Source organism: Cervus elaphus, chromosome 9, assembly GCF_910594005.1.
Source record: "Cervus elaphus chromosome 9, mCerEla1.1, whole genome shotgun sequence".
Lineage (NCBI taxonomy): Eukaryota > Metazoa > Chordata > Mammalia > Artiodactyla > Cervidae > Cervus > Cervus elaphus.
This window is the reverse complement of record NC_057823.1, coordinates 10,475,874-10,494,396: the sequence shown is the minus strand read 5'-3', so window position 1 is coordinate 10,494,396 and position 18,523 is coordinate 10,475,874. Positions and strand designations below refer to the sequence as shown.

The window sequence follows — 18,523 nt, the reverse complement described above, 5'->3', positions numbered from 1 at the left end:
ATTCAGATCGCCTCTGAGCTCCCCAGGGGGACAAAACAGGAAGCCTTCCCACTGGAGGAGACTATGTGGACACGCATAGAATACAGGGAATGGGCCCTCACACTCGGCCCCGACAGCCGCCCGCTCCAGCCTTGCCCACACACACAAAACCTCACTGGGAGGGTCAGTGAGGCCCCCAGTGCTGAGGAGCAGAGGTTCATCGGTCCGCGCTTACCATATGTGTGCTAGAAGGTTCTGGGTGAGGCCCGAGTGCATGAAGATCTCCTTCACCTCCTGGCCGCTCACATAGCCGTCCAAGTCCAGGTCGGTCTTCAGGAAAATCTCGTCAAATCGCATCTTGTCTGCCACTGGCACCACCCAGTTTACTGTTGGCTGAAAGGGGTTTTCAGAAGTTAGTCAAGCTTTGGGACTTCCCTGGTGGCTTGGTGGTAAAGAATCCGCCTGCCAATGCAGGAGACATGGGTTCAATCCCTGGTTCGGGAAGACCCCAGGTGACATGGAGCAGCTAAGCCTTTGTGCCACAACTATTGAGCCCGTGCTCAAGGGCCCAGGAATCCCAACGACTGAAGCCCTAGAGCCTGTGCTCCGCGACCAGAGAAACCACTGCAATGAGAAATCTGCGCACGACAACCCTGCTCTACACGAGAGAAAAGCCTGAGTGCAGTGACGCAGACCATGCGCAGCCAAAAATAAACTTTCATTTTTAAAAACATCCTCAGGCTTTTTATCACCTACAGGTATCACACTATTAAAGTCTTCTCATGCTCATTTCAGCAAAAGACCCTCCGTGAGATGAACGGGCAGACAGGATCTCTGGTCTGTAGATGGGAAAACTGAGGCTCGGAAAGGTGAATGCTGACTCGGTCAGTCTCACCCGATGGCCCGTCTGTGCCTCTTGCAACCCCATGACAGCGCCCTGAACCTTTGTCCCGAGAGAAAGGTGAAGACCCAGCAGGTCTATCTGCCAACAGCCCGCCCACCCCCGCTGCCTGGGACACAAGGGAAAGGCGGTAACCCCTGCCGGGGGGAGGCTTCACATGCACCCGAGAGGACCCTCCTGATCGCTGGTTCTGGAAGGCCTGGCCCCCGTCTTCCACCCGCAGGTGCTCTCTGCTGCCGCAGGGCCAGCCTCACGGCCTGCAGCTGCAGACCCTGAACTCCCTGAGACACAGCAGACCCCCTGGGAGGCGTCAGCACACACAGGGCACTGCCACGCAGTGAGTGGGGCTGATGTACAAGCTGCGCCCGTGGGAGGGTGGGCCCCCAGAGTCCGCAGTGCTGGTGCGGGAGCCCGGGCTTCGGAGGAGCCCTGCTGCGGCGGATGCAGCTGAGAGCCCGGCAAGGTGTTGTGACTTCAGTGGTCGGTCACCCAGCACCCGTGTGATCCCTCCTCACACGACCTGCTCAAGTCCTACACAAGGAGGGCAGGTGCCAGGGTCCACCAGGGCCAGGGCAGGGCTCCCCCGGTGCCTCAGTGGTGAAGAGTCCACCTACCAATGCAGGAGACATGGGGTTGGGGCCCCGTAACTGGCCCTCTGGGGGCCCAGGTAGGGCTTTGCTTGCCTAGGGATGAGGAAAATAGCAGGGATCGGGTCGGGGGGCGGGGGGAGGCATGGAGTTTGTGGGTCCACAGAGATGCCTGCTCTCATATCCGTGATTCCTCAAGCTGCCCCTATTCCTGGGGAAGGGGACACACATACCCCCACCTCTGACCTCCAACCATAGCCAGCAGTACACCATCTAGTCGTGGGGAGGCAGGGGGGGAGGTCAGCAGCAGCATGCTTCTGGGACCCGGAGAGAGCCGTCAAACCACTGGCGGGGGGGGGGGGGGGGCGCCTGCCCCCATCAGGAACCTCAGCCCCACTTGCTCCCTTGTCAGTAAAACACACCACACACGGCCTAACCTATGGTACTTAAGAACTCTTGGCAAGAATTCTGCAGACTCAAGGTCTTGGTCTGGGACTTCCCTGGTGGTACAAGTGAAAAGGAATCCACCCGCCAATGCAAGGGACACAGGTTTGATCCCTGATCCGGGAAGATCCCACCTGCTGTGGATCAAGCAGAGCTGGTGTACCCAGAGCCCACACTCCCCGGCAGGAGCAGCCGGCACACGAAGGAGTCCGAGCACCGCAGTGAAGAGCAGCAGCCGCTCACTGCGCCCAGAGGAAGCGTATGCACCAACAAAGACAGCACAGCCACAGATAAGCAAACTAACTTTTAAAAGGTGTTGGGTCTTGGAAAATAGCAGCTTGTGTAAGTCTAAGTCACTGGGCCCAGCCCCACCTCTCTGAGTCCAGCTCACCATCTCCCGGCTCACCCTGTCCCAGCCTTCTTCCTGTTTCAAGGACACAGGGAATGTCCCCACTTCAGAGCCGGGCCAGGCGCTAGTCCTTGGGCGGCTTCTGATCGTTCAGGTGTCAGCTCAGATGTGACCGCAGCAGGGGCCTTCCAGCTGGCACCACCTGCAGGAGGGCGACCCTTCCTCACCCTGACACTTCCAGGCCAGGCCAAGTTCTGCTTTCTCAGGACTGCTGGAGCTTCCTCAGTTTACCGATGTAAGCTAAGCTTATCATCTGAAGCTTAGTTTATCGTCTGTCTCCCCTGAGGGCAGCCCCAGAAAGTACTGGGCACAGCTGGTGGGCTGGGAAACACGCCTGGGCCAGGCCAGCTGCGACTGCCCTTCAGCGAGAGCCACACACAACTCACCAGTCGGAGGCCATGCCTCTCCAACGTGCTCCTAGGACTAAGCCTCCTCCTCCCTCTCTGATACCTTTTTTTTTCCAATTCCCAAGATACGTGAGCTCCTTGAGCCTCATAAGTTGAAAACCGAGCTTTAAAGATGTCACGATCACTGGAACTCCCCTGGTAGTCCACTGGCTAGGAATCCACCTGCCAATGCAGGGAACACGGGCTCCATCCTGGTCCAGGACGATCCCACATGCCCTGGAGCAACTAAGCCCGTGCACTGCAACTACTGAAGCCTATGTGCCCGAGCGCCTGTGCACAAGAGGGGCCACCACAGTGAGAAGCCTGCTCACCGCACAGAGTAGCCCCGCTTGTCGCAACCAGAGTAAGTTCATGTGCAGCAACGACGACCCAGTGCAGCCAAAAATAAATAAGACTGGGGTTTTTTTTCGAATGTCACTATCAAGAGACCTCACTGTCTTCTTACACGTTTCTCATTTTCATCATATTGCAAACATGCATGTGGTGCTGGCTGGTCTTGTCACAATTCATTGCCTTTGAAACCACAAGTGAGGCAGAGATGGATCTCCTGTTCTTGCACGTTTCAGACAATGTCAAAGGTGCCTTTTCATAAAAAGCCCCTTACGATGCTGCCACAGTGAGAAGCATCTTTTTTGACAAATAAGGTGCTATCATGTGGAGAGGTGGAGCCCCTCCTGTTTTCCTAACATGAGGCAGATGCCTCCCTCCATCATCTGATTACTCAACATGTATTTACTGAGCATCAAAGCACCAGAGATTCTTCTCGACGCTGACATTATAATCAGGAACTAACTCTGCCTTCACAAAGCTAACAGCAGAGGGCCGGGGATGAGGGGGGACTTGAACAGATGATGCATAATTAACTGCAGACCAGGCCAGGTGTGCAAGATCTAGAAAGCAAGTAGAGGGTCAGCAGTAGTCACACCAGGCTTTCCAGACAAGTGACCTATGAGCAGAGGCTTTGTGATGCTGGGTGCCTCGGTGTGCAATCTGGGGTCTGCCTGGGGTAGGAGGGGCGGGGGATGAGCAGAGAGCCCCGAGGTGGGAGCGTGCTCAGCGTGTTTGGGGAAAGGTGGTGTTAAGTGAAGTGAAGTCTAAGTGAAGGAGAAAGTCAATTCTGCAGCCCTGCTGCTATGGGCTGAATGTCTGTGACCCCCTCAATTCATACACAAGCCCTCATCCCCAGTGTGATGGTGTCAGGAGTGGTGGGGGGCCCTCCGGGAGGTGACTAACTCGTGAGAACAGGGCCCTCGTGAATAGGATTAGTGTGCCCTTGTAAGAGGGACCTCAGAGAGCTTCGGCTGTGTGACGACACAGCGAGAGGACAGCCATCTGTGGGCCGGGAAGCGGCCCCACCAAACACCGCGCCTGCTGGCACCGTGACCTTGCGCTTTTGCTCCCAGAAGCGAGAAGCAAATCTGTTGTCCAGAAGTCGCCCAGTTTATGGCACTGTCACAGCAGCCAGATGGCCTAAGACACGTGCTATAAAGGTGTGATTTAATCCCAGACTTTACCCCTCTCGGGCCACAAACGACTCACCCCTGAGCGACCTCTTTCTGGGACTCCACGCGGCAGCACCAACAGCTGCTCTGAGGCGTGGCCAGCACGCAGAGGGCTGTACCTGTGCTTGCTTGATGCTGTGCTTGGGAGACAAGCTTCCAGTGCTGTTGAGGCTGCTGACGCTGCCGTGGGAAGGCGTGGAGCGGAGGCTGTCTTTTGGTGGGGGGCTGGCGGGCAGGACAGGCACGGCACCCGCGAACATTGTCTTCTTCCTCTTGGAGGGCGGGATGAGGGATGGGGGCAGGACGGAGGGCACAGGCTCCTTCTCGAGGGCTCGGTACACCAAGTGCATGGCCTGTGAGGACAAAAGAAGACATCTGGGGCACGAGGCCCAGGGCCAGGGCAGGTGGAGGGCAGCTCTTCCAGTGGCTCCAGGGATGCCATGAAGACGGCTCTTTCTGAGGCTGCTTCCAAACGGAACGAGTGAAAATAAAACTTTTCTGATGAGCTATGCCATCAGTGCATGATTTTCCAAGACATTGATTCAATCATACAACACTGAAATGAGTAAAAAAAAAGAGGGACTTCACTGGTGGTCCAGTGTTAAGAACTCCACAGTCCCACTGCTGGGGGCCTGGGTTTGATCTCTGGTCAGAGAACTAGATCCTGCCTGCCACAACTAAGACCTGGGGCAGTCAAATATATTTGAAAAAAAAGAAATATAAAAATAAAGCATGAGGGGCTTGGGGATTAGTGTTTAATGGGGACAGGGCTTTAGTTTTGCCAGGTCAAAAAGCTCTGACGAGGGATGGCAGTGATGGCTGCACAGCCACATGAATGCATTAAACCCCCAAACCTAAAAGCGGCTATGATGGTACATTGTGTTACATGTATTCTACCACAAACTAAAGAATAATAATGGTCAGTGAAAAGAACAGGATGATACAGAAACACAGGAAATGCTCAAAGAAGTTGATGTGTGTAGGGGGAAAAAATCACAACTGAATAGTGTGGGGTGTAAGGAATTATTAATGGAATCACATGAGAAATTTGTAGTTTTCTTGGAAAATGTTTAAATTTAATCTAGAATTTTAAAATTTCAAAGGCTTTATACCACAGTATAGTAAGATAGTAATAAGCTTTAACTCATTTGTATGTTGTAAAATTTCATCTTAAATACATTTAAAATTCCTAAAACAGAAGATGGATATGGCTGTATTTCATTGTTTTTCTATTACTTGGGAATTCCCAGATTATTCAGCAATTTTTTTTTTTGCTCGAAGTTAATCATGTGTGTGCTTTTTAGTCACTCAACCACGTCCAACTCTTTGCAACCCCACGGACTGTAGCCCGCCAGGTTCCTCTGTCCATGGGGCTTCTCCAGGCAAGAATACTAGAGTGGGTTGCCATGCCCTCCTCCAGAGGACCTTCCCAACCCAAGGATCAAACTCAGGTCTCCCTCACGACAGACAGATTCTTTACCGTCTGAGCCACCAGGGAAGCCCTGAACTTAATTACTATTTATTAAAGCACTGTCCTTAACTATAAGGGGCTACTTTATTCTATTTTCGTTTGACATTTAATGGAATGAGATGAGTGAATAAATGTCATAAAACAGAGAGAAAGATCAAAGATGCGAATGAGGAGGAGGGAAGAGAGAAAGAAAAAGAGGGGACGAAATGACACTGGCCCAGGGTGGGGAGAGGGGGCCAGGCAAAGTCAGCCCAGCAGGCAGCTGGGAGAAGTGGGTGGGGAGCTGCAGGGGTGTGGAGGAAGGGCAGCTGCATAGGAAGGCAGCCCACGGGACCTAAGAGCCCCCAACTACACAGCGATCTAGCACTGCTGCTAAAGGAGAAGAGGGCAGGAGTGTCAGGGATCTGGCATGGACAGAAGCCGACACGGAAGCGTTGCGACACCCGGTGGTCATGTGTATACACACCCCTGCTTCCCAGCTCTGTCTGCTGAAAGGGCCAGAGGAAGCCGTGGCATCCCAGGGGTCACTGAGCACTCCAGAGCCCAGACCGTGGTCTCTTAATACCCTTCTCCACTATAAGGAACTGGGGGTCCTGGAGAAATGGCTGATAATGGAGCTGAGAGAATGCGTACACAGCAAGAGCCGGGAACATCGCATCATGCAAGGAGTTGGGCTGCAAGGAGCTCTCACCAGGCAAAATAAACATGCGAGTAAAGGATTCTAAACCACAGAACAGAGAACAGGAGACACATCCCTAAGTGCACTGTGATGTGAACAAATCCCTCGCAGTAGAGCGCGAGCTAGAAAATGTACAAGGAAGGACAGAACCAGAAAATCCTCACGAGGCAGCTCTCAGAAACCTGAGCGATTCGGGTGAGACTCCTGGGAGGATGCGACAGCTAGCAGGTGAGAGGTGCAAGGGTACAGGGTGTTCACATGTCATCTCTCATGGAAGACAGAGCACAAAGGAAAACAGTAACTGCGGAGGGAATCCCGAAGCCTCCACCTGACCTCGGTCAGGGTGACATCAAGGTAGAAGACACGTAATAAGACATCACACGTCCTATCGATGGCCTGTGCCCTGCGGAGAACAAGTACAAGCGCCGATCATCACAAGGAAACAGCAGACAACCCCTCACCAAGGGACACTCTACAAACCGCTGGCCCTAAAATGCCCACAAGACCACGAGACAGGAAGACAGTTGCAGGAGCTGACCTAGATTACAAGAAACAGGACTAGACACACAAAGCTGGAGTCTCCTTCACTATAAAGGACATTTTGGGGAACTAGCAAAATGTGAATGATATCCTTAGATCAGACAACAGATTAATAAAATAATACACATAATATATATACACGTGTATATCTACAAAGCATATATGGTATAACCTATAATAACAGATACTACAATAAATTACACAATGTCAATGCCAATTTGCTGATCTTGAATTAGACGGTGGTAACATAAGAGAACCCTCTGGCTTGGGGATATACACACTGAAGTATTTCAAGATGAAAAGGCCCATGTCTAAAACTCTAAAATGGTTCAAAGGAAAAATCAAAGTGTGTGTGTATATATGCCTGTATACCTTCATATGCAAATGAGAGGAGAGAGGGGGGCAAGGAGTGGAAGAGAGGGAGGGAGAAAAAAGTCACTGTAGTAAAATGGCAACACTGGGAATCTGAGCAAAGATGCAAAACAATTCTGTCAAATTAAACCCAAATTATGTCAAAATAAACATTTTTTAAAAAAGTTAAACAAGAGGAATCTCTTGGTGGCCCAGCAGTTAAAGATGCTGCTTTTCCAATGCAGAGGGCACAGGTTCCATCCCTGGTCGGGTAACAAAGATCCCACATGCCGTAAGGCATGGACAAATAAATAAAGAAACGAAGAAAAAAAAAAAATATCCAGGGTGGGATATGTGTATATGTACACATACAGCTGCCTCACTTCATTGTATGGCAGAAACTAACATAATATTGCAAAGCAACTATACTCCAATAAAAAAAGAAGGAAAAAAGTCCAGAAATCCCCACACGAGTGGCATGTCCCCACCCTCAGGAGGCGGGGAAAGAGTCTCGGCAGGGACCTACCACTGCAAACTCATCTCTGTCCAGGTGCCCGTCCTTGTCAATGTCGCTGAGGTCCCAGACCTGCAAGGGAAGAGTAGCAAGGCTTAGTGGGGGACGGCACCTGGGCTTCCCGCAGGCAGGAAGGGCTGTGTGGTGGCAGGCACGCCCACCAGAACTCACATTCTGACTGCACACCCAGGTTAAGACAAGGAAATCAAAGTGCATTTAAAAACCAGTCTTTAGGTTCTCTGAAAAGCCATCATCCGATGAAGCGTTATCAATTCCAAGATCCTTTCCACCATATTTCCACCATTTTCACTAACAGATGACCATGATTATAATGATGTCTAATCTGGTTTTTAGTCTTTGGTTTTAGTACAGTTGCTGCTCTGAACACAAGCCTGCCCCCCTACGCATGTGCACACGCACGCATGTGCGCACACAGGTACCCACCCACCCACCCTATCCCCATTATGGCTGGGGAAGGCCACGGGCATGCACTTGAATAGGACTATGGGACCTTGCCTCCTCTCCCCTATCAGTGGATGGCGAGAAAGAGGCCACAAACTATGCCAGGTCAACCTAGCACCCAAGAAGACAAGGCAGGCACAGATCAGATGCCATGTGCTAGGTTTTCCAAAGCACAATCAAGGCACGAGCTTCCTGACCCAGGTGAGCCATCCAGGACCAGTAGGGGGGCCGACCTGACGCAGACACCAGTGCCCAGAGCCAGGCAAGGGGCCAGAGTCCATCCATGACGCTATGGATGCTAGTACCCGACCCCCAGTCAACCACTAGCTGCTTCAGCCCAGGGTTGCTTGTCATGTGTAGACCCTCCTCTTTACCTCCTGCTGCTGTGTCCTTGGCCTGGGCCACCCCATCACTCCACAGACGCCAGAGCTTCAGCTGGACGCCCTGCCTCTAGTCCTGTCTGTCCCCAGGGCAACCCCAGGACCTGCCCTAGAATGCACTCTCACCCCACTTCACCCCACCGACAGCATTCAGACCCTGCCCCTCTGCCTGGCACAGGGAGCCCTGTGCCCTGAGCTGGTCTCCACAACCCAGCCCATCCTCCTGGGACTCCACCTTGACCTCTAGGGACCTCAAACTGATCACAGTCGCCTCAAGCACATAGATGCCCTTTTAAGTGTCTGGCACTGGGTTGAGTGCTTCACGTCCATGGTCTCAACTGAGGAAGTAGCAGCTCAGGAAGAGTAACATTCCCCAAAATACAGCACACAGAGGTGTTCCTGGCTCCACAGTCCTGCCCCACCCTGGCACCACTGATGTTTGGGGCCAGATCATCTCTGTGGAGGCCACCCTGTGCACGGTGGGATACCGAGCAGCATCCCTGGCCTCTGCCCACCTGCGATCCATAGTACACAACCCAGGTGGGGCAACCAAGCATGTCTCCAGACACTGCTCAACATCCCCCGTGGGTGGAGCTGCCTGGTGAGAACGCCAGCCCTCCTCGGCATGCTGGGCGGCCTCTGCGCATGCCATCGTGCACCCGGCCTTCTCAACCCATCATCAGCCCCTGTTCCATCCCTCTGGAGGCTATAACCCAGGGCCATCTCCTCTAGGCAGCCTTCCCTGCCTGCCCTGAACCCCTCCGCTCAGGGGGGTCAGGTACCTCCCCTTCTACTGTCCCCACCAAGCAGAAGTATGATTACCAAGGAGGCAGTGGTGGGGCACGGGAGCACCAGGGAAAAGCGAGGGCTGTGGGGCCACCAGGACCTCATTCCCTTTTCCATGAAACCCTGTGCGAACGACTGCCCATGCTCAAGGCCCCCATTTCGTCATATGGAAAATGGAGGACCTCCCTGGTGGTACAGTGGTTAAGACTCTGTGCTCCCAGTGAAGGGGGTACTGGTTCGGGGCACTGGTTCAAGACCCGGTTAGGGAAGATCCCACATGCTGTATCCCAAAAAAATAAGAAAGAAAACAAAAGTGACACCATCCATAATACCATCCATAACAACGTAGTTACAAGTTACTCAGTGACTTCATTCCTGCAAAGCCCTAGAACTAGGTCTGGCACATACTAAGCCCTCGATAAATAAATACTAGGATCTTAACTATTATTTACTTATTTGACCTCCAAGGACTGTATCTATTAATAATTCTCTCCCCCTCTTCCCAGTGCTCAGCACAAGGCTGACCCAGAGCAGACGCCAAAAAAAGATTCTAAATGACTAAATGGATACCCAATGTGTGGGTGCAGGGGGGCACAGATGAATGAGTGTGCAGAGATGCATGGATGGATGCCTGAGTGCACCGATATGCGCATGCATAGATGGGTGGGTGTGTGGACGTGGAGGTGTGCACGCATGGACGGGTGGGTGTGTGGACGTGGAGGTGTGCATGCACAGGTAAACGGGTGCACATGTGGGTTGGTGTTTGGAAGGAGGGAGAGAATGAGAGAAGAGCAGAGAAGTGACCCCTGTGGACAAAACCTGGTGCCAGGGGAGGAGATCTGCAGAACCCACCCTTCCAAGCTGCAGCTCCCCTTCTAATAAGGCACACCCCACTTCTGTGATCTCCTTGCCTTGCGCGTGACTTGGCTCTATGACACTATCGCAGCCACTGTCAGGTACCGTGAAGAACTGCCACGTAAAGGCACACGCCTTGCAGGAGCAGGCCACCCCATCCTGCCTCATAAAGACCACTGGGGTCACCATGTGTCCCCTTCACGGTCTCCATCTACACCACACCACGACCAAGAAGACACGGGGATCTGTGAGAGCCCCTTTCTTAGTGGCCTCATTTCCAAACAAAGTCCTATCTGGGTGCTATAAAAAGGGCCAGAATCTGCAAATGTGCAACTCAAACAGGGACGTTACTAGCTGAATCCTAGTGGGCAGGAATCTGCCCCTTTCCCCACGGTTCTACCAAATGTCATGAGCTTGACCCCCAGGTGTGGCCTAGGGCAGCAGGGACCTTGCTCTGTCCTCCTGCTCTAGGTCTGCACCTGTCACATCAGCAGTTCCATCCAGACAGAGGACAACATCCATCCCCCTCGATCCAGAGCGGCACAGAGACAGCCACTGCAGAACTCGGCTATGTGCACAGGGCAGACGTGAGGGGCCATAACCAAATCTCGTCAGAAGGAAAACAGTCAGGTTTCGAGAGCTGTATCTAAAAAAACTTGTAGAGACTTCCCTGGTGATCCAGTGGCTAAGATTCCGTGCTTCCACTGCAGAGGGCATAGGTTTGATTCCTGGTTGGGGGACGAAGATCCCGCATGCCGTGCAGTGCGGCCAAAAAATAAAATTTTAAATACTTGTGTTTAATAGGAACAAAACTGAGGCTTTAAAATAAAGGGGAGGGGGGGTGGAGAATGCATAAAATTTTATCTAAACTTGCAGCAGAACTGAAACTATCTTTACCTTAGGTTCACAGGGAGTGAAAAAAATTAAAAATAGAAAGGAAATAGACATATATGACCATACTCTTCCCCTAGAGGTCTGGGTTCAAGTCCAGCTTGGCCTGTCCTCAGCCCTGGGCAGCGAGAGCACCTCTGAGGTCGCCACCCCATGCGTGCTGGGGAACCTCTGTGAGCTGCACCCTGTGAGGCCCCGAGCCAGCCCAAATGCAGTGACTACTCCATCCACGTCAGCTCCCGTGAAAACTGATGGTGCACAGCTGTGCCGTGAGTCCTTCAAGTGTCAGGGGAGGTGGCAGGGTGGCGTACCAACCGGATTCAGCAGTAGAGCCCTGTGCGAGAGAACCACTTACCCTGCCCAGGACATCAAGAGGCAGCTTTGAGTTCATGAGGACTGGCTTGACTTTGTCTCCAGACAGCAAACCACTGACAGGTAAGAGGCTTTCAAAAATTCCATCAAATTTTGCCTTTTCTTCTACCTAGTTGAAAAGAAACAGCCTGAGTGAGGGAAAAAGTATGAGTGTCCAAAATGAGCCCTGACCTTAAAGCTGACTGAAAGTGGGCAAGGATCCAGCATGGGCTCACCTAAGAGCATGGGACAGTCTTCCTGCACTTCCAAAATCAAGTCTAGGCAGAAGGATACAGTCCTCGAGTGACTACGGATATGATGGCAAAGGTCAACAGAGGAGAGAGGGGCCTAGCAGACTATAGTTCATGGAGTCACAAGAGTCGGACATGACTTAGTGACTAAACAACAACAAAAACAGCCCAAGGCAATCCAGAGATTCAATCCCTATCAAAATACCAATGGCATTGTTCATAGAGGAGAACAAGTAATTTTAAAATTTGTATGGAAATGCAAAAGACTTCAAATAGCCAAAATAGTCTTGAGAAAAAAGGCAGAGCTGGAAATATCAAGCTCCCTAACTTCAGACTATACTACATAGCTACAGTAATCAAAACAGTATACTACTGGTTCAAAAACAGACACAAAGATAAAGGGAACACAACAGAGAGCCCAGAAGTAAAGCCATACACTTATGCTCAATTAGTCTAGGACAAATGAGGCAAAAACATACGCTGGAGAAACGCCAGTCCATTCAGTAAGTGGTGCTGGGGAAACTGGGCAGGTACATGTCAAAGAATGAAACCAGAACACTGTCTTACACCACATATAAAAACATGCATACAAAAAAAAAAAAAAAGTGGATCAAAGACCTAAATGTAAGACCAGAACCCAAAACATAGGCACAACACTCATCTGTCTCCTAAAGCAAACAAAAGCAAAAACAAAAACAAAGAAATGGAACCTAATTAAAAGCTTCTGCACAGCACAGAAAACCATCAACAAAACGAGAAGGCAGAGAGACGAGACGGCGGAGGAGCAGGTGGAAGTGGAGTACATCTCTCTCCACAGACGCATCAGGAGTGCATCTTCAGATGCAGAAGATCTTGCAGAGAACAGCTGAGCACGGGTAGGAGTCCCTGACCACCAGAAAGGACCACACGGACTCAAGACCCAGCACCTCCCAACTGCCGGTAGCGCCCAGCGCAGGACGCCACACCCAAATAGGAGCAAGGTAAGAACACAAACCCAGTCATCAGCAGACAGGCTTCCCCCAGACACCCCAAAACACACCCTGTCACCTGCTCCCACCAGAACACAAGCACAAGCCCCTCCCGACACAAAGCCTACACAGGCCACCGGACCAGCCTCACTCGCCAAGGGCAGAGACCAAAACTGAGAGGGACTATGACCCTCTGACTTCAGGAAAGGAGACCTCACACACAGTAAGCTAGACAAAACGAAAAGATGAGCAACGCTGTGCAAGTGAAGGGGTGAGGTAAAAACTCACAGGACCGAATAAGAGGGAATAGGGCCCGAAAAAGAATCCAGAGCAACGTTAGCAGAGATGGTCCAAAATCTCAGACAGAACGGGGAAGACGCAAGAGTCATTTAACACACTGAGCAAGGGCCTAGAGAGGTAAAGAGAAAACAAACAGTGACGAACAACACAACTACTGAAATTAAAAACACTCTAGAAGGAATCAATAGGAGAATAACTGAGGCAGAAGAATGGTAAGTGACGTGGAAGACAGAATGGTGGAAATAACCACTAAAGAGCAGAATAAAGAAAAAAACAATGAAAAAAAACTGAGGACAGTCTCAGAGACCTCTGAAACAATATCAAATGCACCAATATTCAAATTATAGAGGTCCTAGGAGAAGAAGAGAAAAAGAAAGTGTCAGAGAAAATTTTTGGAAAGATTATAGTTGAAAACTTCCCCAACATAGGAAAGGAATAGGAAAGTCCACCAAATCCAAGAAACACAGAGAGTCCCATACAGGATAAACTGAAGGAGAAATACACTGAGACATTTATTAATCAAACCAACAAAAATCAGACACAAAAGAAAAGTATGAAAAGCAGCAAGTAATATACTTGGTGCTTTGGGAAACCTCATATGATTAACAGCTGACTTTTAAGGAGAAACCCTGCAGGCCAGAAGGGAGTGGCAGGATACATTTTAGGTAATGAAAGGGAAAAATATCTACAACCAGGATTACTCTACCCAGCAAGGATCTCATTCAAAATTGACAGAGAGATCAAAAGCTTTAATGGCAAGCAGAAGTAAAGGAATTCAGTAGCACCAAACAAGCCTTACAACAAACGCTAAAGGGACTTCTATAAAACAGGAAACACAAGAGAAGGAAAAGACCTACAAAAACAAAGCCAAAACAATAAAATGCTAATAGGAACACACATATCAATAATTTCTTAAAATATAAACTGATTAAACACTCCAACCAAAGACACCAACTGGCTGAATGGATACAAAAACAAGACCCATATATATGCTGTCTACAAGACACCCACTTCAGACCTAGAGACACATACAGACCAAAAGTGAGAGGATTGGAAAAGATATTCCATGCAAATGGAAATCAAAAGAAAGCCAGAGCAGTAATTCTCATTATCAGACAAAACAGACCTTAAAATAAACAATATTACAAGAGATAAGGACACTACATAATGATCATGGGATCGATCCAAAAAGAAGACCTAACAACTGTAAATATTGATGCAACCAACACAGGAGTGTGCTCAGTCGCTTCAGGCGTGTCCAGCTCTCTGTGACCCCATGCACTGTAGCCCACCAGGATCCTCAGTCCACAGAATTCTCTAGGCAAGAATACTGCAGTGACTTGCCCTTTTCTTCTCCAGAGGATCCTCCTGATCCAGGGATCAAACCTACATCTCCTGCATTGCAGGCAGATTCTCTACCACTGAGCCACCAGGGAAGCCAAATACATAAGGCAAACACTAACAGAATAAAAAGGGAAATCAACAGTAACACCATAATAGTGGGTGACTTTAACACCCCACTTACACCAATGGACAGATTATCCACAGAGAAAATTAATAAGAAAACACAACCCTTAAATGACACATTAGGCCAGATGGACCTAATTGATATCTTCAGGACATTTATCCAAACACAGAATACACTTTCTTCTCAAATGCCACAAACAACATTCTCCAAGATAGATCATATCTTGGGTCACAAATCAAGCCTTGGTAAATTTAAGAAAATTGAAGTTGTATCAAGCATCTTTTCTGTGACTACAACACTATGAGACTAGATATCAATTAGGGATATCTAGAGTCGGACACGACTGAAGCGACTTAGCAGCAGCAGCAAGGGGGCAAAAACGTAAAAAACACAAACACGTGGAGATTAAGCAATATGCTTCTAAATAACCAACAGGTTATTGAAGAAGTCAAGGAGAAAATTTTAAAAATACCTTAAAAAAAAGTGACAAAACACGATGACTCAAAACCTATGGGATGCAACAAAAGCACCTCTACAGGGAAGTTTAGAGCAATACAATTCAACCTCAAGAAACAAGAAAAACATCAAATAGACAACATTATCTTATACCTAAAGCAACTGGGAAAAGAACAAAAACCCCCCAAAGTTAGTAGAAGGAAATAAATCATAAAGATCAGAGCAGAAATAAATGAAAAAGAAATGGAGGAAACAATAGCAAAGATCAATAAAACTAAAAGCTGGTTCTTTGAGAAGATAAACAAAATTGACAAATTATCCAGAATCACCAAGAAAAAAAGGGGGAAGACTTAAAATCAATAAAATTAGAGATGAAAGGTAGCTTATGAATGGGAGAAGAGATTTGGAAATGATTTACCTGATAAGGGGTTAATATCTAAAAATATACAGAGAACTCATTCAACTCAGTATCAAAAACCAAACAACCTGATTAAACAATGGGCAGAGGATCTGAACAGACATGTTTCCAAAGAAGTATTACAGATGGCCAACAGACACGTGAAAAGATGCTCAATGTCATTATCAGGGAAATGCAAACCAAAACCACAATGAGGTATCACTTCACACCTGTCAGAATGGCTACTGACAAAAAGACAACAAATAACAAATGTTAGTGTGAGTGTAGAAAAAACCTTGTGCACTGTTGGCAGGATTATAGAATGGTCCAGCCACTATCGGGAACAGGATGGAAGTTCCTCAAAACGTTAAACACAGGACAATCATACAATCCAGCAATTCCACTTCTGGGTATTTTTCCAAAGAAAATAAAAACCCTAACTGGAAAAGACGTGATCTCTATGTCTACTACAGCATTATTTACAACAGCCAAGATATGGAAGCAACCCAAGGGTCCATCAATAGAAGACTGAAAAGAAGACTGTGGCAGAGGCTTCCCTGGGGGCCCAGTGGTAAAGAACCTGCTTGTCAAAGCAGGAGACACGGGTTTGATCCCTGATCCAGGAAGATCCCACACGCTGCAGAGCGACTAAGCCCACGCGCCACCACTGTTGTGCCTGTCTGTACTCTAGGGCCCAGGAGCCACAGCTACTGAGTCCACGGGTGCCAACGACAGGCCCGTGTGCCCTAGAGCTCGCACTCTGCACAAGAAAAGCCACCACAGTGAGAAGCCTGCACACCGCAACTAGAGGAACGCCCACGCAGCAATGAAGACCCAGCACAGTCAAAACTAAATACAATCATTTTTTTAAAGATGTGCTGTGTGTATATGCATATATACACACACACATACATACTTACACACAATGGAATTATTACTCATTTAAAAAAAAAGAACTCTTGCCATTCATGACACGATGGATCGATCTAGAAGGTTTCATGCCAGATGAAAGAAGACAGAAAAGAAGGAATACCATATGATCTCACTTACATGTGGAATCTAAGAAACAAAAGGAAAACTCTCCTAGATACAAAGAAGAAACAAGGTGGTTCCCAGAGGGGAGGGGGTGGAAGGTTGGGCAAACACCTGAAGGAAAGTAAAGGGTACACATTTCAAGGTACAAAAGGAATAAGCCAGGGGATGCAACACACAGCATAAGGAATACGGCCAGCAACACTGTAGCAACTTTATACATAGAAGATGCTTACTAGGCTTACCATGGTGATCATCTCATCAACATATGCAAATGTCAAGTCGCTATGAAAACTAACACTGAGACTGAAGCTAATATAATGCTGTACATCAACTATGTTTCAATTTAAAACAGTTAAGACAGTGTGAACGGGGCTTCCCAGGTAACTCAGTGGTAAAGGATCCACCTGCCAATGCAAGAGGCATAGGAGACTTGGGCTCCATCCCTGGGTCAGGAAGATCCCCTGGAGGAGGCAATGGCAACCCACTCCAGTATTCTTGACAGGATAATCCCGTGGACAGAGAAACCTGGCAGGCGACAGTCCATGGGGCAGCAAAGAGCACGCGTGCATGCAAGACAGTGAATGAGTGATGTGTATTTTACGACTCAAGAGAAAGAAACTGAAGTCAGAACAGAAGCAGACACTGCGCGCTCGAGTCGCCGTCAGCGCCAAAAGCCCACCTCCCTGCATCTGCCTGGGGTGTGGAATTCGCGGATCTGGCAGACTTGCCCACTCTGGCTCCAGGAAGCCCAGGGACTTTCACGACAGAAAAGAATGCTAACACTCGTCATGATCTCTGAAGGGACTCGAAGCTCTCTGCCCCGTCACAGCACCATTCCTTCCCTGACTCCCCTCTTCAAGGCCTCACAGGCTCCTCAGCCACCAGCTCTTCTCTTGAGGACTCAACACAGCCCCTCCTGGAAAGGGGCTGAAACAGTTTGAGGAATAATAAGAGCCGTTTAGAACCGTCTTTCACAATGAAGCAGCTGCTTTTCAAAGTAGATGCCATGCAACTGGACTACACAGAAAGAAATCCTTCGGTACTATGATCATGGCTGGCAAAGTGCCTGATTTATCACAAAGGCAACTCCTTGCCCCTGGGTCAGCTGAGGCCTCTCCGCCCTGTCCCTGCACAGACCTCTCCCCAGGGTTCCCTCCTTGAACCCTTCCAACCCTATAAAAAAGGACAAAAAACCACCTGGGGCTGGGAGGTGTCTCTTTTTTTAAAATTTCCTTTTAATTGGAGGATAACTGCTTTACAAATGTGGTACTGGTTTCTTCCGTACAACGACATGAATCAGCCATAAGTACATATGTATCCCCTCCCGCTTAGGCCTCCCCCGCCCCACCCCCAGTCCCAGCCCTCCAGGCATCACAGCGCTGAGCGGAGCTCCGTGCTGGACACAGCCCCCCACGAGCTGTCTGCCTTACACACGTGGTGTACATGTGCCAGTGCTACTCCCCCAATGCATCCCACCCCCTCTTGGCTTTGCTGTGGCCGCAGGTCCGTTCTCCATGTCTGTGTCTCTACCCCTGCCCTGCAAATCAGCACCATTTTTCTAGATCCCGTACATCTGTTTTTCTCTTTCTGACTTACTTCACTCTGTATAACAGGTTCTAGGTTCATCCACCTCACTTCAACTGAAGAGAGGTGTCTATTTGATAGCAGGACTGCTATTAATACTGGTATTTAAGCCAAATAAAACTGAGGCAATGTAATAACCATGAGTGGGGAGGAAGTCTCATTGGGAGACCATCTCTGACCATCTCTGTGACTCATACACAAATTGCCTTCAGGAGTAATTCTGCACTTATTAAGAAACACATCACTCATTTCTTTTCTTTCTAGAAGCAGTAACACAGCTCTGTGGCCTCAACATCCTATCTTTAAAAGAACACTTTAAGTGGTGAGCGTTCTTCAAAAAGCAATGACAGCAACAGAGAGGAAAGAACTGTAAAGCATAAACTGGCTGGAAATAAGGGAGAAAGCTATGAAGACATTCTGGAAGTCTCCACGCTTGAAAGCTCACAATTTCTCCTTCTATCCTGATTAACCTACCCGGGCAGCAAAATCACAGAACATGACCTAGAAGTACAAGGTAACCACTGTGAAATTTTCAGAATGCAACATCTGCCTGCC

At 49.1% G+C, this 18,523-nt stretch overlaps 1 protein-coding gene across 4 annotated transcripts in view; it reads right to left on the bottom strand.

The window, feature by feature from the left end:
- Window positions 1-18,523, bottom strand: part of EPS15L1 (epidermal growth factor receptor pathway substrate 15 like 1) — a 105,529-nt gene that overhangs the window by 58,554 nt on the left and 28,452 nt on the right. For all 4 annotated transcript variants that reach the window (XM_043911085.1, XM_043911086.1, XM_043911087.1 and 1 more), the window contains exons 7-10: window positions 11,514-11,639; window positions 7,797-7,856; window positions 4,349-4,582; window positions 215-372 (exon numbers count right to left, since the gene is read on the bottom strand). In XM_043911085.1, the coding sequence (XP_043767020.1) occupies window positions 215-372; window positions 4,349-4,582; window positions 7,797-7,856; window positions 11,514-11,639 (578 nt within the window). The remainder of the gene's footprint in view (window positions 1-214; window positions 373-4,348; window positions 4,583-7,796; window positions 7,857-11,513; window positions 11,640-18,523) is intronic.